Source organism: Lepus europaeus, chromosome 23 (assembly GCF_033115175.1).
Source record: "Lepus europaeus isolate LE1 chromosome 23, mLepTim1.pri, whole genome shotgun sequence".
Classification (NCBI taxonomy): Eukaryota; Metazoa; Chordata; class Mammalia; order Lagomorpha; family Leporidae; genus Lepus; species Lepus europaeus.
In genome coordinates, this window is record NC_084849.1 from 24,596,413 (window position 1) to 24,619,730 (window position 23,318).

Here is a 23,318-nt window from a genome sequence, read left to right on the forward strand (position 1 = left end):
ACTCATTCATTCATTGATGTGTTATCTGTGGCTGCTTTCAGGCTATAAGGCCTGAGCAGTTGCAAGAGAGACTGCATGGCCAGCAAAGCCTAAAATATTTATTTTCTGACCCCTGACCTCTGACCTCATAAGATTGTCTGAGCCAACAACAAGGAAATAAGAGACAGTCTCTCCAGTAATATTACCAGCAGCAGCAGCAGCAGCGGTGGTTTCTGTTGTGGTCTCACTTGTGGTAGGTGCTAGACTAAGTGCTTTGCATACATGCTTTCCTAGGATTTTTTTTAAATCCCAGTTATTGTTGAGGAAACTCTGAAGGTTAAATTACTTGAACCAAGGTCATACATGTAGCAAAGGTCAGAGCCGGGTTTAATCCAAGCATCCTGAACACTGCAGAACCACTCTCTGAACCACATACACTGTAGTCCCTACCAGACTTGTCACCTCAGGAGATGACCAGTGGGAAAATGCTGTAAACATGGGAACCTAAAGAGACTGCTTTCCTGTCATTGATGGACAAGTGTGTGGATGCTCCCACTTTTGGATAGCCACTTTCATTCTGCTGAAGCTACCGCTGTCCAGAACATATTTAGAATTTGCTTTTTATAGTTCTCTTCAAGGCTTGCATCAACAGATTTGATTGAATATTTTTAGTGGTAGCAAGTGTTTATGGTTTAAGGTTGGATTGAACTTACATGAATAGCTAAAAGTCATTCAGAGACTCATGTGAACAGTCAATACTGATACAGACAAACAGTTACACGAGACTGTAAGTAAGGCCAGACTTCATCCTGTGGATCATGATGATGCGTTGTGTCTGAGAAGTTCCCGTGGTTTACCAAGGACACGCACCCAGGTCATAGCTCTTGATCCTCACAAGCTTCTCTAGGAACATGTCGGGGCAGACATAATGAGTCATCTGATATTTTAAAAAACATTATGTATTTCAAAGGTAGGAACATATAAAAATAAAACATTATAAAAAAATTAACAGATAGCCAAGTACCCATTCCCCAGATTTAAAAGGTGTTGGCATTTTGTGTCTTGTTCCAGAATCTGTTAAGTCAGTGTTGTAGACCCAGCAAAGCCCTGCCCCTCCTTCCTTTGGCTTCCTCTCCTCCTCGAGGATAGCCACTATTCTGATCCTGATGTGGGCAGTTTCCTGTATGCTTTTTTCCTTGTAAAATTGGTGTTTTCTTACTCAAAAAGGTTTTAGGGCATCTGTTTTTGGGAAATGGATAAATGGTTTTGTGCTATACATGTACTTTCCAACTTTTCTTTATGCAGCAGTATATTTTTTAATTATCCATGCGTATATTCAGAGATCTATTAGCTCGGTGTATTAGGTCATCACATGAATAGGGCACAGTTTATCCACTCACCTGATGATAGACTTTTTTTTTTAAAGATTGATTGATTGATTTGAAAGAGTTACAGAGAGGCAGATGCAGAGAGGGAGAGAGGTCTTGCATCTGCTGAGGGTCGTTACCCAAATGGCCGCAATGGCCAGAGCTGCACCAATCTAAAGCCAGGAGCTTCTTCCCAGTCTCCCACATGGGTATAGGTGCCCAAGAACTTGGACCTCCCTCTATTGCTTTCCCAAGCCATAGCAGAGAGCTGGATAGGAAGTGAAGCAGCATATGGGATGCCAGTACTGCAGGAGGCGGCTTCACTTGCTACGCCACAGTGCCGGCCCCAGATAGGCTGTTGATTACTTCTACTTTGTTTGCAGTTACCAGCAGTGCTGGAGAGAGCATTCTTAAACATCAAAAAGTTCATGTAAATTTGTATTATGAGAAAACTGCATGGATTTCAGCATTTTTTTCCACCAAAATTAAAGTCACCTTTTAATTCTGTTTTCTTTTTTTTTTTTTGGACAGGCAGAGTGGATAGTGAGAGAGAGACAGAGAGAAAGGTCTTCCTTTTTGCCGTTGGTTCACCCTCCAATGGCCGCTGCGGTCGGCGTATCGCGCTGATCCAAAGCCAGGAGCCAGGTGCTTCTCCTGGTCTCCCATGCGGGTGCAGGGCCCAAGCACTTGGGCCATCCTCCACTGCCTTCCCGGGCCATAGCAGAGAGCTGGCCTGGAAGAAGGGCAACCGGGATAGAATCCGGCGCCCCGACCGGGACTAGAACCCGGTGTGCCGGCGCCGCAAGGCGGAGGATTAGCCTGTTAAGCCACAGCGCCGGCCTTAATTCTGTTTTCCACATACTTCAAAATGTTTTTTTGATCTTACTTGTTTGAGAGAGATGTTTAGCTCCCATGTGCTGGCCGACTCCCAGGGCTGGGTCTGGGAGCCAAGAACACAGTGCAGACTCCCAAGTGGGCAGCAGAGGGCCCTCTACCCAGGACCTGCTGCCTCCCACGTTGGGACATAGGCCTCTTAGCTACCAAGCCAAATGCCCAGCCCCTTAGGTCTAATTTTACATACTGTATGAAACAGGATCTTAGTTCAGCATCTTCCATCTGGACACTTCTTGGCTCCAGCACCGTCTACTGACTTGGCCGTCTTGAATCTTTTTTATGCTGAAAGTAATCCACCTCTATTATACAGCGTGGTTTCATCTGTTCATGGATCTGTTCCTAGGCTTCCTGTTCCTTTATTCTATTTGTCTATCACTCTGCCAACGCGGCCATGCCACTTCAGTTAAAATTTAATGAAGCAGCTAAGAAAGCTCCTAGACTGCCCTGGGGGAATTCTGCCTCCAGCACCTGTTAGTTTGGGACCTTTAAATGAGTTAATTAGCCTCCCTTTGTGTCAGATTTCTTATCTGAAATAGTGGTGCCTATCTCGTGGGGTATATAATGTGCATGGAGCCATGCTGGAAATATGGAAATGCACAATTGTTATTGTGCCTGCTCCTGTAAGCTCCCACGCCTCTATAAATGGGAAGGGAGCGTCTTTATTCTTGTTCTTTTAAAAAATTATCTTGATTGTTCTTTACTCTTTTTTTTTTTGTTTGTTTGTTTTTAGTAATTTTAGGATCAGCTTATCAAGTTCCACAACAAAACCTACCAGAATTTTTATTATACTATACTGATTTTTTACATTAGGTTTGGAAAATTGTCACATGTACAAAATTGGGAAAACCTCATGGTATCTTGGCAAGCATGAGAAGGAGAGTGGAAAGGATGAGTTTAGAAGGTTACAGCCAGACCACAGGGCTTTTCAGGCTGCACCCTGTAAAGGCTTTGGCTTTTATTCCTAGGGAGCTGCTGACTCTAGCAAAGGAGTAACATGATTGCCCCCATCTCTCAACAGAGTCCCTCAGGTTTTTAATGTGCTGCCTTTTGGATAAGAAAGGGAAGGAGAAGGGCCAGAGTTGTGGTACAGCAGGTGAAGCCACCTCTTGAGATGCCAGCATCCCATCTTGGAGCATCAGTTTGTGTCTTAGCTGCTCTGCTTCACATTACCTTCTTGCTAATGCCCATTAGATTGCCCAAGTACTTGGGCCCCTGCTGCCCATGTGGGAGACCTGGATGGAATTCTGAGCTCCTGGCTTCAGCCTGGGCCAGCTGTTGTGAACACTTGGGGAATGAACCAGCAGATGAAAGATCTGTGTCTCCCTGTCTGTCTGTGATTCTGCCTTTCAAAGAAGTAAATAAATGAGTAAATCTTAAAAGGCAGGGCGGGGGGGGGGGGAGTGGGGAAAGAGGTGTATGTGTTTGATTATACTTGTATTTTCAAAAAGAAATAGTGGAAAAATAAACCCAAAATGTAAAAATGGTTAGCTAAAGGAGCAAGAAGAGAATAGTATGGGAATGGAGTACTTCTGAGTTTAATTTGTTATAATTTTGACTTTGAAACTATATAAATATTTCACATACTTAAAATGCAAAAGTAAATTAAAAAGAAATCCCTAGAATTTCAAAACTAACAAGCAAACTTGTGTTGTGACAAAGACTACAACACAAAATCATTACTTCAAGGAACTTTGTATATTTTGACATTCACTCCTAAAGGAATGTATTCTAAGGATACAAAGAACGGTTAAGAAATGTAAAACTGGGCTGGCACCGTGGCTTAACAGGCTAATCCTCCACCTTGCGGCGCCGGCACACCGGGTTCTAGTCCCGGTTGGGGCGCCGGATTCTATCCCGGTTGCCCCTCTTCCAGGCCAGCTCTCTGCTATGGCCCGGGAGTGCAGTGGAGGATGGCCCAAGTGCTTGGGCCCTGCACCCACATGGGAGACCAGGAGAAGCACCTGGCTCCTGGCTTTGGATCAGCACGATGTGCCGGCCGCAGCGGCCATTGGAGGGTGAACCAGTGGCAAAAAGGAAGACCTTTCTCTCTGTCTCTCTCTCTCACTATCCACTCTGCCTGTCAAAAAAAAAAAAAAAAAAAAGAAAAAAGAAAGAAATGTAAAACTGCATGCAGTCATCTTACTGTTGCTGGAAGGCTTGGAATTGTCTTTTGAAACATTTCTTTAAAGATTTTTATTTATTTATTTAAGAGGTAGAGTTTTGTTTGTTTGTTTGTTTGTTTGTTTTGACAGGCAGAGTGGACAGTGAGAGAGACAGACAGAGAGAAAGGTCTTCCTTTTTGCCGTTGGTTCACCCTCCAATGGCCGCTGCGGCCGGCTCATCTCACTGATCCGAAGCCAGGAGCCAGGTGCTTCTCCTGGTCTCCCATGTGGGTGCAGGGCCCAAGGACTTGGGCCATCCTCCACTGCCTTCCCGGGCCATAGCAGAGAGCTGGCCTGGAAGAGCGGCAACCGGGATGGAATCCGGCGCCCCAACCGGGACTAGAACCCGGTGTGCCGGCGCCGCAAGGGGGAGGATTAGTCTGTTAAGCCACGGCGCCAGCCATGAGGTAGAGTTAAAGACAGGGAGAGGCAGAAAGAAAAGTGTTCCATCTGCTGGTTCACTCCCCAAAATGGCTGCAATGGCTGGAGCTGGGCTGATCCGAAGCCAGAAACTGGGAGCTTCTTCTGGGTCTCCCACGTGGGTGCAGGGGCCAAGCACTTGGGCCATCTTCTGCTTTTCCAGGCCATAGCAGGAAGCTGGATTGGAAGAGGAGCAGCCAGGACATGAACCAGCACCTGTATGGGATGCCTGTACTGCAGGAGGAAGCTTAGCCCATTACGCCACAGTGCTGGCCCCCATTTTGAAACTATTATAGATACATTGTAAGATAAAGCAAGTAGCTGGCAGTGTCACTAGGAATCAAGATTTCCAGTGTAAAAGAAAAGAATACAAGTACAAAATGAAAGAAATTAAGTAAAAACCCTCAGATTTGAAATGTAAATATTGAAAGAAGTCATACTTTTTTTTTTTCCTGCCTTAAAAATTTATTTTTATCTCTGTTTCCCAGAAAGACTTAGAAACAGTGGCAGTAACATATGGCATTTAGCATCCCCAGCATCCAAGTTGTGGCCTCCACTGTTTCCCACTAAAAGGACCTTGTACTTTCTTTTGGAGGAATTGCTAATAATAGGTTTGGGGCAGAAGATAGACGAGATGAGCCTAGGATATAGCGTTCTGGAAAGTGAGGTAATTAACCACAGCTAATGGGGCTGTGTCACAGGACTCAGGAACACATTTGATCGATAGAACATTTCTGAGCATCCAGTGATTTTAGGTCATTATCATGCTGATTCTTTGAATACATATCAGACATATATCCCACCTTTACTATATAGCTTTATCTCCGAGAAACCAGAGGGCTAATCAGAGCGAAAGCTAAGAGCTTCTTTACTGAAAGATTGCTGTTAATAAATGCAGAAGGAATACTAGAATTCCAAAATTGCTGTTTTGCCACCTCTAATGAGGACATGGATCTGGATGATGATCATCAGACAGAAAGATGATGAGAAAACATCCTGGGAGGAATGGGCTGACTGCCACCCAAGCCACTGAACAGCCGCGATGCGTCTCAGCGATGATGGGACGGGCAGTGCCCAGCCACACTCGTGTTCTTGCTTAAAAAAACTGGAAGTGATGCCAACCAAGTCTAATGTGAATCTGTCAGTTTATAGGAAATCCAGGGATCAGAGGAACAAGTTAAAGTTCCCTCGAAGAGACAGTCAGATCTAAAATGTGGGACATTTTGTAGGGTAAGTGACTTGGTTTCTCTGATAGACTGGTGGTGGCATGACAGAGAAGACAGGTAGAGAGGGAAAGGTCATATGAAAAGGAGGGGTTTAAATGACATAACCACCACAGCAAACCAAGGAGGGCACTCCAGTTGTTCTGTTAGGAACGGATCAGAGGGTCTAGGGGTTAAAACATCCACATCCGGTATTGGAGTACCTGGGTTCAGTGCCCGACTCTAGCTACCTGCCAGTTCAAACCCTGGCTGAAGTCGTTGGGCTCCTGCTACCCACATGGAAGTCCAGGAATGAGTTCCTGGCTTCAGCCCTGGCCACTGGGGGCCTTTGGGCAGTGAACCAACAGATGGACACTCACTCACTCTTGTGAATAAATAGTTATTTTTTTTTTTTAAATAGAAAGTGAGATCTTGGACAAGGATGGTAAGTAAGGTGGTACTTGGATTCTGGACATAGTTTGGACATATAGCCTATAGGATTTGCTAATGGAGAGATTTAATATATGAACTTCCAGAGAAAGGTGCCAAGAGGATTCCCTGGGTTGAGCCTGAGCATCTGGAAGAGTGGAGTTGCCATTGGCTGGATTGGAGAAGGCTGAGGGAGAAGTGAGCTTGAGCAGAGAGACTGGGAGGAGCCCTCTTCTTAGGGAGACTCCAGGGAGGCAGTGGGGTATATGGGGAGGGCCCCAGCAGGAGATGGTATCTGAAGGCACAACAGGGGTAAGAATGGAAGGAGTGAGTATGGTTAGCGTAGAGGACCGGGGTGGAGCCTGTGCAGGAGTGTGCAGCAGACACGACGAGGGGCACAGGTGTCCTGGAAGCCAGGGGAAGGAAGCCGTGAGCGGCTGTGCCGGGTGCTTCTGGCGGAGCAGGGAAGGTGAGGACTGAGCGAGTGTAGACCTTTGCATCAAGCAGCGTGGAGATTGAAGATCACTGGGTAAGAGCAGCTTCAGGAAGCTGAGGACAGGAGGTTCAAGAAAGCTTGCCTGAAAGAAGAAAAATTCAAAAACAGCCTTTTGACGCAGGAGCTTGGAAAGGAGGGAGCTGGAGTGTTCCTGGGTGGCAAGTGTGGTCTAGAGTGGGTGTGGCTTTGACTGAGAATCACTGGTCCATTCCTTTCAGGAAGTGTTTCCGTGACGATAGTTTTCTCTCAAGTTTTTATTTCTGACAGCAGCGCAGAAGAGGTACACACTGTACTTCCCCTGGTTTAACTGCTTGTTAACATCTTGCCACATTTGATTTCTCTAAGTCTAAAATATATTTTTTGAACAATTTTAAAATTATGGTCATAAAGTTTACCCTGAACACTTCAGCTTGTATCTGTTAAATATTAGGACATTCTCCTATGCAATCATAATATCATTATTATATCCAAGAAGTTTAACATTGGTAAGATTATGTAATGTTTGTATACTGTTCATATTAAACTGTATAATGTTGCATTTTCATGCCTGGTCCAGAGTCCAATCAAAAATCACCCATTGCCTTTGGTTGAAGAGATTTTGTTATCTCTTAGGATGGGAGAACTAATAGCACATTCATGTGCTGGCTTTTAAAATCTAGCAAAGAGTGGAAAACTGGGACTGCACAGGAGGGGGAGTTGCCAGAGTGATGAACTTGAGAAGATGAGAGGAGCCAGGGTGTAGCCAGGACCCCTGTTGGGAGCAGGAAGGCAGAGCCTCTGCGTGGGTGAGGGTGTGGGCATGGTGGGACCTTGAGGAAATTCTCTTTTGTTGGCATCTGTTTTCTTAGTGAGCCAGGAAGGATGTTATTCAACTGAAGGAAAGGAGAAGAGGTATTCCGGGTTTAAGAACAGAAGACATGATTATTATTGGACTTTCTGTAAAAGTCATCTTCAAGCCAGGGCCTGCATTATCACTGCACACAGGGGCGCTTTAGTGCACAGTCGTAAGGAGCTCCACGTAGACCCTCGTACTCTGTAGGTGTGCTTCCCTGAGACGACCCTGCCTGGTGAAGGGCCTCTGGACAGTTGGCTTCCTCCTCCTTTGGAAGAAAGGGCAGACCCACACCCATCCCAAGTCTGAATTAATTATACCATCCCTCAGACTGTCCTTGCTTCTTGTCCATTGATTTTGTTTTTTAATTTCTCTTTTTAGATTTTTAACAATTTTATTTATTAGACAGAAGAGAACTCTCAACTGCTGGTTCACTCCCCAAATGCCAGCAACTGCTAGAGCTGTGCCAGACCAACATCAGGAGCAGGGAGCGCCCATATAGGTAGCAGGGACCCAGCCACGGGAGCCATTGCTCCACCTTCCAGAATGTGCACTGACAGGAAGCTGGCATCGGGAGTGCAGCCAGGTCTTGAACCTAGGCACACTGGTGCTCGACCAAATACTCGGCATCCACTGCCTCCCTGCTTCCCGACTTTCATTTTTAATCTGGAAAAAAAAATCATGATGAGCGTTACACACAGAAGTTAAGATGCACCTCGGGACACCCGCATCCCGTCTCAGAGTCCCTCGGTTTCAGTCACAGCCCCGCTTCCCATTGCAGTTTCCTGCTCATGTGCGTTCTGGAAGTCATCCAGCTCATGGCTTTGAGCCCTGCCACCCATGGAGGGGACCCAGATTGAGTTCTAGGCTTCAGATTTTGGCTTGGCCCAGCCCTGTGTGTATCTGTCTGTCTTCACCCTCCTCCCCTGTGCTCCGTCTCTGTTCCTGGTGCTCCTTTGACCGTTGTTTTCTCTGGTTTACAGGCTTGGTGTCAGTGGCAAGACCAGCTCTTGCGTAGCCAGAGGGAGAGACAGAAGGCGGTCTTCGCAGTGAAGCACCATCAGGGTCGACAAAAGCGGAGGTTCCTAAAGGCCTGGCTTGAATACCTGGATGTCCGCAGAGCCAAGCGACAGAGGAATGGTGAGTAGGAAACCCCAGGCTCTCGAGACGGAGGATCTAGTCACAGTTTGCACTCTGCTGCTGGCAGGAGTGCTTTATGAGGGGGATTCAGGTTTGTGGGAAATGGAACTGAAAGCTAAGTTTATTTTGGTGCAGAAAAATTTTGAAATGTTTCCACTGGGTCTTCAGAAAAGTTTGTGGGAGATGCATGTTACAAAAAAGCAATACATGATTTCAAAATTTTGCACCAAAAACAAAGTTTTCCTTTATTTTTCTCCTTTCAAAAATGTTTACTTTTTGTTTTGAAAGGCAGAGAGAACTCCCATCTCCTGATTCCCTCCTCAAATGCCTGCAACAGTCTCCAACTTCAGGAGCTCATTCCAGGTCTCCCATTAGGTAGAAGGGCTTTTGCTGCCCCCAGGGTGCACATTAGCAGGAAGCTGGAAACAGCAGCCGGAGGTGGGAATTGAACCCTGATAGGGGACAGAGACATCTGAACAGCTGGGCCAAACACTTGCCCCTAAAGTTATCTTTTAATTCCTTTTTTTTTTTTTTTTTTTTGACAGGCAGAGTGGATAGTGAGAGAGAGGGAGACAGAGAGAAAGGTCTTCCTTTTTGCCGTTGGCTCACCCTCCAATGGCTGCTGCGGCCGGCGCATCTTGCTGATCCGAAGCCAGGAGCCAGGTGCTTCTCCTGGTCTCCCATGTGGGTGCAGGGGCCCAAGCACTTGGGCCATCCTCCACTGCCTTCCTGGGCCATAGCAGAGAGCTGGCCTGGAAGAGGGGCAACCGGGATAGAATCCAGTGCCCCAACCGGGACTAGAACCCAGTGTGCCGGCGCCGCAAGGCGGAGGATTAGCCTGTTAAGCCATGGCGCTGGCCTCTCTTAATTCCATTTTCCATGAACTTTTTGAAATTCGCAAAAGGAATGTGACCTTGTTATATCACAGATTTTTTTGTTCAAAGGAGTTTTTTTTTTTTTTTTTTTTTTAAATTTTTGACAGGCAGAGTGGACAGTAGAGAGAGAAACAGAGAGAAAGGTCTTCCTTTTTGCCGTTGGTTCACCCTCCAATGGCCGCCGCGGTAGGCGCGCTGCGGCCGGCGCACCGCGCTGTTCCGATGGCAGGAGCTAGGTGCTTCTCCTGGTCTCCCATGGGGTGCAGGGCCCAAGCACTTGGGCCATCCTCCACTGCACTCCCTGGCCACAGCAGAGAGCTGGCCTGGAAGAGGGGCAACCGGGACAGGATCGGTGCCCCGACCGGGACTAGAACCCGGTGTGCCGGCGCCGCAAGGCGGAGGATTAGCCTAGTGAACCGCGGCGCCGGCTTCAAAGGAGTTTTTTTTAACTTTTATTTAATGAATATGAATTTCCAAAGTACAGCTTATGGATTACAGTGGCTTCCCCCACCCCCAAAGGAGATTGAAGAGGAAAATAGATCACCATCAATTCACTTATTTTCCTCTATGCATACATTTTATGCAAACAGGGGTTTAAATATACTGTAAATACTGATTATGATGATTAATATGATAACTTTTTATTTAAATATTTATTTATTTATTTGCAAGTCAGAGTTACACAGAGAGAGGAGAGGCAGAGAGAGAGAGAAAGAGGTCTTCTATCTGATGGTTCACTCCTCAATTGGCTGCAACTGCCGGAGCTGTGCTGATCTGGAGCCAAGAGCCAGGAGCTTCCTCCAGGTCTCCCACGTGGGTGCAGGGGCCCAAGGATTTGGGCCATCTTCCATTGCTTTCCCAGGCCAGAGCAGAAAGCTGGGTCAGAAGTGGAGCAGCCGGGTTTCGAACTGGCACCCACAGGGGATGCCGGCGCTTCAGGCCAGGGCGTTAACCCACTGCACTACAGCGCTGACCCCCTACCTACAACTTTGTTTCTTGCTTTTTTTTTTTACATAGCTAGCCACCACTTTTGTAAGACTTTAAGTACAGTAATGTCACCCCTTATCTGGGGGATATGTCCAAGACCCCCTAGTAGATGCCTGAAAACTGTGTTTTTCCTGTGCATACATACCTATGATAAAGTATAATTTGTATTTTTAAAAATTTTTTTATTTTTATTTTTGACAGACAGAGTGGACAGTGAGTGAGAGAGACAGAGAAAGGTCTTCCTTTTACCGTTGGTTCACCCTCCAATGGCCACTGCGGCTGGCGCACCGCGCTGATCCGAAGCCGGGAGCCAGGTGATTCTCCTGGTCTCCCGTGTGGGTGCAGGGCCCAAGGACTTGGGCCGTCCTTCACTGCACTCCCGGGCCACAGCAGAGAGCTGGCCTAGAAGAGGGGCAACCGGTACAGAATATGGTGCCCCCGACCGGGACTAGAACCCGGTGTGCCGGCGCCGCAAGGCAGAGGATTAGCCTACTGAGCCGCGGCACTGGCCTAAAGTATAATTTTTAAATTCAACACTAAGAGAGATTAGTGACAATGACTAATGGCAATATACTATAATAAATTATGTGAATATAGTCTCTCTCTCAAAAGAGTTAGGACAAATTTTAATATTTCATATCACACTGACCCTGAGTAACTGAAGCTCTAGAAAGCAAAACCACAGGTAAGGGGAGAAAGCGTTGAGCTGGCTAGCATGACCAGCTACAGACCAACCTGGACTTACAGCATTTGAGTTCCAAGACTGATTCCCTTACACCTCCTGGGATTCAGCTCACCAGGCCGTTAGCCGACTAGTACTGAGGAAAAATGGAGCTGAGCTAGGGTCAGCCTGGCTGGAAGCTCAGAAACACCTCTGCCAGCCTGGCGGTCAAGCTGCAGGGCATTTCTTAGTCCTGAAGTCCTAGCTGGGAGACGTCTGGACAGAGGCAGAAGTGAAGCAAGAGTCCTCGTGGACAGCAGCAGTCAGCTGTGGCTCTGTGATGTAACTGACTGCATGGTGCCCTCCTCCTGAGAGAGCAGATGACAGCTAGGGATTCCTAATGACCTTCCACTGTTTATCGTGTTTATCTAAGGATTCGTTGTGGAAGAGCCTCGAGTCCCTCCCTGCTGACTGCCGGGGTGGGGTTCAGCTTGTCTTAAGGTTGCTTTGAGGAGTGGGCTGCACACTTGGAGTGCCTGGTTTTCGTTCCTGGCTGCGGTTACTGATTCCGGCTTCCTGCCAGTGCGAGTCCAGTGGGGGCAGCAGTGATGACTCATGTCACCATGACAACTCGTGTCGTTGTGTCCATGCCACCGCTTCCCAGCTGCTGGCCTGCCTAGTGCAGCCCTGGCCACTGTGGGCATATGGAGTGAACCAGCGGATGGGAGTATGCGCTTACCCGCCTCTTCATTCTCTCTTCCTCCCCTTCTCCCCTCTCTTTCCGTACATGTCTCTCTGCCTTTCAAATTGGAAAAAAAATTAATGCTTCCAGCTCATCTCCCAGCATGGGGGGAGCAGCACTGAAGTTCCTGTCTGTTGCAGAAATGGCCCAGCGATTCCACCGCGCTACTGTGCTTCAGATACACTTCTGTGATTGGCAGTGGGCCTGGGAGCGGAGGCAAACCTTGTACAGCCAGCAGGCTGCGCTGGGGGAGCTGGCCAGGAGGATGGCCCTGCACCGGGCCTTTGTGCGCTGGAAACACTGTATCCTTCGGCTGCATGAGCTCAGCAGTGGTGAGGCAAAAGTCAGGAGATAGAGGCGGAACCCTTAGCAAAGACAACTTTATCTTCTGTTGACCTGCTTTTACAGTGTGCTGTCTACTTGGGACTTATGTACTTAGAGTTTAAAGAATAACAGTAAAACGAACACCTAGGTCCCCACCAACCGATCTAAATAACACAACACTGCTGGCAGCCCAGTCTGCTCTCCGCTCACTGCGGGCCCTCTCTCCCCTCACAGTGTCCCTGCCCTCCTCACTGTAGTCTCTTGGTGTCATCGACCCATTGCTCGTCTCCACCTTGTGGGTAGTAGAGATTGCCACAGCTGTCACGTGGTGACACCACCACTGTCGCCGTAGCTTTGCTTTGTGGAGATGTTCCTGTGTGCATCTGCGCGCGTTACCCTGGGAGTCCTCACGGCAGCCCTAAGAGCACGAGTCACTGTGTCCGTGCTACACTGATTTAGGTGAAGCTCAGTGGTTTTCACTGTCACAGCAAACCACTGGCAGAGCCAAGAGCTTTTAAAAGTCAGGCTTTCGACTTCTAGGCACGTGTTCTTTTTTTTTTTTTTTTTTAATTTTGTCAAATTTTTTTTTTTTTTTTTTTTTTTTTTACAGGCAGAGTGGACAGAGAGAGACAGAGAAAGGTCTTCCTTTGCCATTGGTTCACCCTCCAATGGCCGCCGCGGCCGGCGCGCTGGGGCCAGTGCACCGCACTGATCCGAAGGCAGGAGCCAGGTGCTTCTCCTGGTCTCCCATGCGGGTGCAGGGCCCAAGCACTTGGGCCATCCTCCACTGCACTCCCGGGCCATAGCAGAGAGCTGGCCTGGAAGAGGGGCAACCGGTACAGAATATGGCGCCCCGACCGGGACTAGAACCCAGAGTGCCGGCGCCGCAAGGCGGAGGATTAGCTTGTTGAGCCACGGCGCCGTCCTTGGGCACGTGTTCTTAATCACTGCCCCATGCCGCAGCACTTGCCCAACATGAGAAATGGGACTGCCTTGCGGTAAAGCCTGCTTAAGCTCTGGGATAGGGGGAAGCTCAAAGACTAACAGGAGGTGATTGTCTGGCAGGGAAAACAGACGCGACAATGCAGCCTTACAGCGTGGCGTGACTGTAGCAAGTCCTGCAGGAGCCAATGGAGACTGAGCTGAAGAGGCAGTGTTGGAGTGGAGTCTTGGAGGGAGCAAGTTCACCCCGCGGGAGGAGGGAAGGACTTGGCGCAGGCTGGGAGCGAGCAAAGGCGTTGGACACCCTGTTGTGCACTGCGGGGCTGTGGCTGGCAGGGGCAGGGTGGGGGAGGGCCATGTGGCCTGGGGACTGGCTTGTGCAGCCCTTACGCAGTGAGCAGGAGTTTAGGCTCTCTCCTGAGGGCCACCGGGGAGCCTCTGGAGGTTTTTAAGAAGAGAACAGAAGCAGTCAGATTTGTGCTTTAGAAAGGGTGATTCTGGATTTGAGGAGAGAGGCCAGCCAGGTGAGCTAGTCACCTCACAGCCTGTGTGAAGGGCAGGCCAGGTGGGCCATGCGGTGTTGGGGGTGAGGACAGAACCGGAGGGTGAGCAGAGGAGAGAGATGTGGGAGAGCAGATGGGCTCAGCAACGGAGTCGATGGGGGGAGTGAGAGGAGAAAACATTTGCAAATAGCTCGAGAGGTTTTTAGCTCAAACATCTGACTGGGTTGTGATGCCAGACAGAGCGCAGGGAAGGGAGCAGGTTGTGCTTCAGATAGGAGGATTTTGGAGATGTTTACCAAAGTGGGCAGTGGCTTAGCTCAGGGCGAGGTAGTGCTTGGGAAGTAACTTGCCCGCTGCTTCCCTGGGCCACAGGGCCTGACCCTCCAGGTTGGTCCCTGGGATGTGTGGGGCGGGAACCGTGTTGAGACCCGAGCCTTAACGTCCCGGCAGACGTGCTGCTCTGCGCAGAGGAAGCAGCCCTGGCGGAGGTGGCAGAAGAGCGCCGCAGGCTCAGCCTGCTGGTAAGAGGGCCGTGGCCTCATCAGCCTCGCTCAGGCTCCCGCTCCTGGGGCCCCGGCCCATCTCGGCCCCCAAGGGCGGCCCTCCTTCCATTCCTGGTCAGAGGGCTTTGGAGCTGTGCAGCACCCTAGAGACGGTCTAGTCCTGGGCTTTTTTAAGCGGCAGAGGCCCTTTTCAGTAGTGGAAGCCTAACGCAGCAAAGCTGTGCTTGAAGCAAGGTCTTCCAGGAGCCTGTGGGGTTCCACAGAGCACCCGAGGAAAACCCAGTCCGTCTGGGCTCCTCACGTCTGTCGCGGAAAACTGAAGCCCTGGGTGTGGGGGCATGGGGACCGCGGGCTCTGCTCAGATCACGTGAGGTGCTAGTCATGGAGCTGGATCCAGGCCTGGAAACCCTGCCCTTCCCCAAGCCCTGCTCACCAAAGATTCCTTCTATTGATGCCAGCAGAGCTGCGTTTATGATCGTGTAAGTGTACACATAGGATCCACATGGTAAAAACACCACCACAGCCCAAAAGTTTGTCTCCTTTTCAAAAGGCCAAAGCTAATGTTTGACCTCTGTAGAATTCTCCTGTGGGTCAGGGGATCCCCTGATCAGAGGTGAGGGTGTGTTTGTTCTGTGCAGTGCCTGTGGGCAGTGGGAGTGGCTGATAAATGCTGAGATACCACTGCCGCTGTGTGGGCTCCTGATGAATCTCAAGGGAGATTCATTCCCAAGAAACACTTGGGAATGGGGTGGCTCTGAATGAGCTGCTGGCTTCCTGATCAGGGCACCGCCTTCCTTTGTCTGCTCTTATTTTTACAGACTCTGCTGAGTCTTGTCTTTGTGACCCGTTGTGTCCTTTCTCCTTTGCCCAGAGCTTTTGCTTTAGAGCCCTGAAAGACAATGTGACCCGTGCCCGTCTCCAACGAATAAGAAAGAATCTGGCTCACCAGCAGCACGACATGACGGTGAGGGCTGTTTTCTGTGCCAGCGTATCTCTTTCCTCTTTACTTTAATTGTTTAAAAAAATTATCTGAGAGAAAGAGAGAATATACTGCCACCCACCGGTTCACTCCCTGACAACCCTCCATGGCCCAGGCTGGGCTGGGGCCAAGACCAGGAGCTGGGCACTCTATCCGGGTCTCCCACGGGGGTGGCAGGACCCAGTTACCTGAGCCATCACTGCCACCTCCTAGGGTCTGCGTTAGCAGGAAGCTGGAGTCAGTGTAGGACCCGGGTACTCCGATACGGGACATGGGTGCTTAAACTGCTAGACCAAGTATCTGTCCTGAGGGACCCCTTCTGGTGGCTGTACGCTTAAAGATCTCTGGATTTTAGCCTCCAGACCTTAGTACCCTAAGGTAATCCATACCTGCTGATAGAAAAACTCTTGGGTTTGCCTTGTTGATCCCATTTTTTTTTTTTTTTTTTTTAATCTGTTTGCTAAGAGAATTAATGGTTGACCTAGATGTTGAGTACTGCGGATTTTAACCCTGGCCAAAGGGGTATGGTGATGTGAGTACACTTTAAGTCATGCACCTTAAGTCTGTTCCATTAATGTACCTCAATCAACCTTATAAAGTTCCTTTATAAATCCATTCTCTTCAGCGGCTCGTTTACCTGATGTCTCTACTTGTACGTTTTGTTTCTGGGTGTGTTTTGTTATTTTATGAAAATGTTCAGGGGCCAGCACAGTGGCATAGCGGGGAAAACCACCGCCTGCAGTGCTGGCATCCCATATGGGTACCAGTTCTAGTCCCGGCTGCTCCTCTTCCAATCCAGCTCTCTGCTGTGGCCTGGGAAAGCAGTGGATGATGCCCAAGTGCTTGGGCCCTTGCACCTTCATGGGAGACCTGGAAGAAGCTCCTGGTTCCTGGCTTCTTAGCGGCCCAGCTCCAGCCGTGTGGCCATTTGTGGAGTGAACCAGGGGCTGGAAGACCTTTCTGTCTCTCCTATCTCTCTCTAACTCTGTCTCTCAAATAAATAAATAAATAAAATAAATCTTTTTTAAAAATTTCCTTGTTTTATGCAGTTACTACAAACTGAAAGTTAAGTGTGAAGTTTCCATTAGGTTGAAGTAAACATTTTTTAAGACTACCCCATAGATAGTAATATGCAAGAAGTTTAATTTCTAAGGTGATTTTTAAAATTTATCTTTTATTTATTTGAAAGGCAGGGTTAGAGAGGAGAGAGAGAGAGAGATCTATCTATCTATCTTCCATCAGCTGGTTCACTCCCCAGATGGCTGCAATGGCCAGGGCTGGGCCAGACCGAAGCCAGTCTCCCGTGTAGGTACAGGAGCCTGAGTACTTGGGCCATCCTCTGCTGCTTTTCCAGGCACATTATCAAGGAGCTGGATCAGAAGTGGGGCAGCCAAGTCTTGAATCAGCACCTATATGGGATGCTGGCATTGCAGGCAGCAGCTTAACCTGCTATGCCACAACACTGGCCCCTAAAGTGATTTTTTTTTTTTTTTTGAATGCTGTTGTCTCCCATGAGACCCATATTAAGAACAGCTCTCCCTAGACTGAAGGAATCATCTTTTTGTCTTTTACATTGGCCACGAACAGCTCCCTAGCTCAGCCACAATTACTTTGCAAGCCCATGTGTGTTGATTGTTCCACACTGAGGTAATTCCTGCTCTTGGGGAAGCTCATGGCCTGTTGGAGTAGGACTCACCAGTAGGTGAAGAGCGATGATTTTACCTTTCACCTTCCTAAACTTCTCTTTCCTGTCTGTGTCGCTGCAGCTGCTGCGCAGGTTCTGGGACCTCTGGCAGTGTCGGATTGAGCAGAAGGAGGAAAGAGAGCAGCTCCCCATGGTGTGCTCCGCCTGGGACCACTACAGGTAGGGACTCCATCCTCATCCTCAAGCTCTCCCAGGACACCTTGTGACCATGACTGTATTCCCCTTGCATGAGTGAGTGCAACCGATTCACAAAGGCCTCTTAGGGGTTGAGACCGTGCTGTGGACCCCCTGATTCCTGACTTTGTGTTTTAGTTTTGTCTGATTGGACAGGAGGTAGAGTGAGGATCACTGTGGTGGTTCTTGGCCACCATGGTGTGAAATGTGTGTCTGGTAGCCTGTTACTACACTGCCTCAGGCTTTGAGCAGGAGTGATGCTCGTGTCTTAGGACGTGTGCGTTGCTAATGTCCAGGGATCTGTCAAGTAAGTACTGTATTTGTGGCTCCATCTTCAAAGGGTGCAGGACATGTCCCCATGTTTTAAAGTTAGTCATTCAGTTAGGAAAACTCAGAAGGAACAGGAAAGAAAGTATGAAGTGAAAACGAGTTTCCTGGGGCTGCCATTGTGCCACAGCAGGTTATTCTTCTGCCTGTGAGCTGACGTGGCATCGCGTATGAGCCTTGGTTGGAGTCTCGGCTCCTCCACTTCCAGTCCAGCTCCCTGTTAATATGCCTGGGCAAGCAACAGAAAACACCCAAGGACTTGGACCCCTGCAGCAGGGGTAGCAGCAACTGGAGCTGAGCCAGGCTTAGACTCTATCTAAGTCTCCCTGTGGATACAAGAACTCAAGTACTTGGGCCATTATCTTTGCCTCTCAGGAACATTAGCAGGAAGCTGGATCAGAAGCAGGACTTGATCCAGGCTGATAAGGTGTTGTGAGCAGCTTAACTCACTGCCCACACACAATACCCACCCCTGGAGAATATTTAACTGACTTAATTCAGAGATACCAGGATGTGTCATGATTCTGAATCCTGGCTTATAAAGCTGAGTGTGGCTCTCACTGTCAGTGTCACTATGTGTGTGAAGGGGCATGAACCTGTCACAGACCCAGGCCATGAGACTCAACCCTGTACTTGGTCTAATTCGGTTTGCAAGAAAATTGTCAGTTTTTACGCAATTCACAGTCTGAAATTAGGAGTTGACAGATTTCATGTGAGCTGTCAGATTCTTGTTTCTTCTCTCCTAGAATGAAACAAGGAAGCTCCCAGGGTGCCTTTTAGTTCGCAAGGAGTAGCTCACCCAGATTTACCTGCCTTAAAAACAAAGCAAAATTTTAGAAACCGGAAGGCACCGGTTGGCTTTACTTGGTGTTGTGCTTTATTTCAGGATGACATTGCAACACAAGTGTATCAAGTCGTGGCTACAGTATTCCCAGAAGAGGCGATACAAGAAGGTGTGGAGTACTTTGCAGCAGATAGCCCTCTTGGCTTCTGTTCTTGGATCCATTTGCTTGGGAATTATTCTTGGAAAAGGCCTGTTCCAAAAGGTCTTGTTCTGATTTGAAAGAGAAGGTGCTGGAAAAAGACTCAGCAGTATTTCCGCCAAACTCCCTGTGTCATCAGGAAGTCTGCCTAACTCCCGTTCATCTGCTAGGGAAGTGCTCGTGCCCTCAGAAAAGAATGAGCGCTTATCATTTATTGGAGGAGTAAGTCAGCCCATCACCCAGCGTGACTTCAGGAGAGTCAGGGCCAGGTGCAGAGCCCAGACGCTGTGCTGGACAGTGTGGGGCATGGGTGCCCACAGTGTGTGGCAGGGATGGAGGCCAGGGTGACAAATTAGCAAAGGCTGATTGAGAAAGAAAATTTCAAATCAGATCCATGTAAAAAATACTTATTGCACAACTGCTATGCCTGTGATCCTGTAGAAAGAAGGCAAAATTTCTGTTCTCACAGAGCTTATAATTTAGTAGCAGGGCAGTAAGTAAATGTGGACTTGCTGTGACGTGGAGTGCTGACTGGGAAGGCGCTCCAGGCCACATTCAGGCTCAGGGGTGACGGCGGCCTGGGTGCTACGTGAGAAGCACCCCTTCCCAGCCATCCCTGGCAGTAAGTTGGGCCATGCAGACCAAGCTCCCTTCCAGTTATTTCTGTGCTGCCCTCCCAACCCCCATCTCCATCTGGTGCTAGAATCTAGAGATTCTGGCCGATTCTCCATAGTTTTGGAGATAGAATCCAAATTTTCAGGGCTGTATATAAGATTCCTGTGGATTTCCTGATCCCTGATGGATTTCCACCCTGTCCTGTTGGTGCCCCAGTAACTGCACTCCGGCCACGTAAACTGCCAGCTGCTCCCTGGATGTGCTTCTCATGGTCCCTGCGGTTCTTGGTTCCTCACTACCTCCCAGCTCAGGGGTGTGCTCTCCTCCCGCGGCCCCACCCTCCTCCTGTGTGATTTTATCAGAGCATTCACTGTGTAGTCCTGCCAGGCTGTGAGCTCCTTAAGGGTGCAGCCTGTCCCTTTCACCCGACACAATGCTTTGTGTAGGGTATGTGTGCGGACTGTTATCTGGCCGAGTAAATGTGCAGGTGGACGAGCCAGCTGCCGGTGACCATGCTGGAGCTTTACCCAGAGATTGTCTCAGTTCTAGGAGTGTGGATAGAGCCAACCCAGGGCATGGCTGTCGTGCTGCCCTTGCCTTCCACATCTGGAAAATGCTTCAAGTCCCTTCATTCTCTGACATCCCTTTGGATTGTGTTGCTGAGAGGACATTGCCACTTGCTCCCTTAAGTTCATTTACTGCAGGTGGTACAGAATATAGGGAGGCCCTTTTGAAAAAGACTGAGTTTCGGATTGAAAGGTTGTATGTGTTCAGGAGGAACCCTCCTTTTCCAACACTGTTAGAAAGTCAAGGGTCAGGGGGCCGGCAATGTGGCACAATCGGTGAAGCGCCACTTGCAACATCAGTATCCATCTGAGCACTGGTTAGAGACCCAGCTGTTTCACTTCCAATCCAGCCCTCTGCTAAGGCGCCTTGGAAAGCAGCATAAGATCGTCCAAGTGCTTGTGCACCTGCACCCATGTGGGAGACCCGGAAGAAGCTTCTGGCTTCAGCTCGACCCAGCTCTGGCTGTTGTGGCCATTTAGGGAGTGAACCAGCAGTTGGAAAAGCTCTCTCTCTCTCTCCCCCTTTTTCTCTGTAACTCTGCCTTTCAAATAAACAAATGCTACTGTATGGGAAGCAACCCTCCAGAAGGCTGACTTTGAAAGCTCATTGTCTTTTTTTTTTTTTTTTTTGACAGAGTGGACAGTGAGAGAGAGACAGAGAGAAAGGTCTTCCTTTTGCCGTTGGTTCACCCTCCAATGGCCGCCGCGGTAGGCGCGCTGCGGCCGGCGCACCGCGCTGATCCGATGGCAGGAACCAGGTGCTTCTCCTGGTCTCCCATGGGGTGCAGGGCCCAAGCACTTGGGCCATCCTCCACTGCACTCCCTGGCCACAGCAGAGAGCTGGCCTGGAAGAGGGGCAACCAGGACAGGATCGGTGCCCCGACCAGGACTAGAACCCGGTGTGCCGGTGCTGCAAGGCGGAGGATTAGCCTAGTGAGCCGCGGCGCCGGCCTCATTGTCTTTTTTAAAAAAGATGTGAAGCACAGAGACCATTCGTTGTTTCCCTGCAGCTGTTGCGAGCCAGAGCAGACGACCATTTCCAGCACAGAGCCCTGCCCGCTGCCTTCCGCGCATGGCACAGACTGTGGCGGTGGCGCCAGCAGGAACGTGTCCTCCACTCGACAGCAGTGCGTTTTCACAGGTATGTGTTGCGACACCTGCCTGCCTTGGGGCAGGTGCCCGAGTCCAGATCTGCCCACCACCCGGCCCACTTGTGTTGCTTCTCAGCCGCCCAGTGCCCAGGCTGAGTCTTCTGGTTTTTCTCTCATGTGGGCTCACTGGATTCATTGAGCAGGAGGAGTCAGGTTTCTCCTGGGAAAAGCTTAAGTCCATCTTTGATGGCAAGTGCTTTCCAAATAGCCTATGTCCTCATCTCTGGCTGCAGAGAGATCCATGAACGCCGCCCGTTAGCTTTCGGCATCAGCTAGGTGGCAGGCACTCCCGAGCATGATTTTCCTGCAACACTCGGTTCCTGTTTTGCTAGACTTGGCTTTTTGAAGTCTTGCAGTTGTAGTCATCATCAGAATTAGAAAGTCAAGGAACACCTCTGGCTCCTGCAGGGCCAGACGTGCTCCGAGCAGGTCCTTGCATGCTGGGGGCGTGCAGAGAAGAAGTGACCAACACTGACTGTGTGTCTGCCAGTGAGGTGGGCAAGGTGATGGAAGGAAGACAGCAAACATGGAGTGTTCAAAAAGTTGGTGGAAATGCATACTGCGAAAAACGTACACATGGGTTTTAATTTTTTCCACAAAATAAACACCCTTTTTCCACAAACTTTTTGAAGCGTGCTTATGTAAACTCATTCTGCCTATGACACCATCGTCTTCGTTAATAATTTCCTTCCTTACAAACCGAGAGAACAGCCTCCAAGTGATAAAGGATCTGCCTGTGGTGACACAGTGAGTGGCAGAGCCGTGGGTCAGATCCCCAGCTCCAAAGCCAAAGTCCACCGTTTTCTGCGTGGCCAAAGCAGAGATCTTGATGGTTTTGTTGGAGCTTTAAATTCTTGTGGTTAGGTTGATGCACGAGAGACAGTGGGCAAACAGTTTCAGGGGGCAGATCCTTGTGTACACAGTTGTGTCAGCCTCTGGAACTTGGAGAGAGAACTGGGGAAGTATCAGGGGGGCTTCCTGTGAGCCAGGGGATGAGGAGTCATGAGATGAGGGGATTGGACTGGGCTTGTAGGTAAGTGATGGACACATGTTTGAACAGGTGCATGGAAGGCTTAGAGTGACCATTTTGGGGATTACCCTGAGCACAGCGTACTCTTAGAGAGATGGGGGGCATGCATTGGGAGAAGTTACATGGATCTTAGATTTAGAGGATTCTGACATGCTGGGGTTTTTTTTGTTTGTTTTTTAAAGATTTTTTATTTATTTATTTATTTTTGAGAGGCAGAGTTACAGAGAGGGAAAGCAGAGAGAGAGGTCTTCATCTGCTGGTTCGCTCCCCAAATGGCTGCAACAGCCAGAGCCAGGCTGATCCAAAGCCAGGGGTCAGGAGCTTCCCCTGGGTCTCCCTCACGGGCGCAGGGGCCCAAGCACTTGGGCCATCTTCTGCTTTCCCATACCTTAGCAGAAACCTGGATCAGAAGAAGAGCACCTGCAGGCAGAGGCCCAGCTCACAACGCCACAGCGCCAGCCCCTGAGATGCTAGTTTAAGAGAAGCAGCCGGCACTGTGGCGTAGCAGGTTAGACTGCCGCTTGTGGTGGTGGCATCCCATATGGGTGCCAGTCTGAGTCCTGGCTGCTCCACTTCCAATCCAGCTCCCTGCTAATGAGCATGGGAAAGCAGTGGAGGATGGCCCAGGTGCTTGGGCCCCTGCACCCACGTGGGAGACCTGGATGAAGATCCTGGCTCCTGGCCCTATTGTCCCACTGTCACTCATCTCATGTGTATGTTTTTCAGGGAGACATTGGAGAAGAGAGTGTTTTCTCTCTGGTGGCAGAAGATGTTTGAACAGCGAGAAAACTGCCTGGCAGAGAGAATGGTAAGAGGTGCATCTGAGGAGGCACATGAGGGCCTCCTACCCCCCGGAAGTCACCGGAATCCAGACCCCCACTCTGGGTCTCCTGCCTGGGACTCACAAAGCAAGGGCAGGGGCTGGGGCATCTGTGTGCTTTGTCGCTGGAGTTCATGGTTCTCCCAGGCACCCATTTCTTTGGCTGTGGCCGTGATCGGTGTCCTGCAGATTCTCGCCCGGCTCCTGTAACCCCTGTGCTCAGCGTGCTGTGTTTCTCCCCGTCCTGCCACAGGCCATCCTTTATGCGGAACAGCAGCTTCTGCGTAGGTCCTGGTCCATGTGGCGCCAGCAGGCAGCAGCCCATCACCGGGAGCGGGAGTGGCAAGCAGTGGCCTGTGCCCACCACGGCCACGAGAGGCTCAGGAGAGCGTTCTGCATCTGGAGGGGCCGTGCCTGGGGCCTGCGAACAGAGTGAGTGGTCCGCACTGCCTCAGAGGCCCCTCCCACCCCAGCTTGCTGTGGTCATGCCGGCCATGCCACATGCCCAAC

The 23,318-nt window shown here is 49.6% G+C and overlaps 1 protein-coding gene across 7 annotated transcripts in view; it reads left to right on the plus strand.

Moving 5' to 3' along the window:
• Positions 1-23,318, plus strand: part of SFI1 (SFI1 centrin binding protein) — a 77,057-nt gene that overhangs the window by 41,398 nt on the left and 12,341 nt on the right. For 5 of the 7 annotated variants that reach the window (XM_062182741.1, XM_062182740.1, XM_062182744.1 and 2 more), the window contains exons 9-18: positions 8,765-8,921; positions 12,327-12,488; positions 14,406-14,476; positions 14,920-14,937; positions 15,330-15,422; positions 17,204-17,301; positions 18,530-18,596; positions 20,818-20,948; positions 22,715-22,796; positions 23,062-23,240. In XM_062182741.1, the coding sequence (XP_062038725.1) occupies positions 8,765-8,921; positions 12,327-12,488; positions 14,406-14,476; positions 14,920-14,937; positions 15,330-15,422; positions 17,204-17,301; positions 18,530-18,596; positions 20,818-20,948; positions 22,715-22,796; positions 23,062-23,240 (1,058 nt within the window). The remainder of the gene's footprint in view (positions 1-8,764; positions 8,922-12,326; positions 12,489-14,405; positions 14,477-14,919; positions 14,938-15,329; positions 15,423-17,203; positions 17,302-18,529; positions 18,597-20,817; positions 20,949-22,714; positions 22,797-23,061; positions 23,241-23,318) is intronic. The other 2 variants (XM_062182743.1, XM_062182746.1) reach the window with 1 other exon arrangement.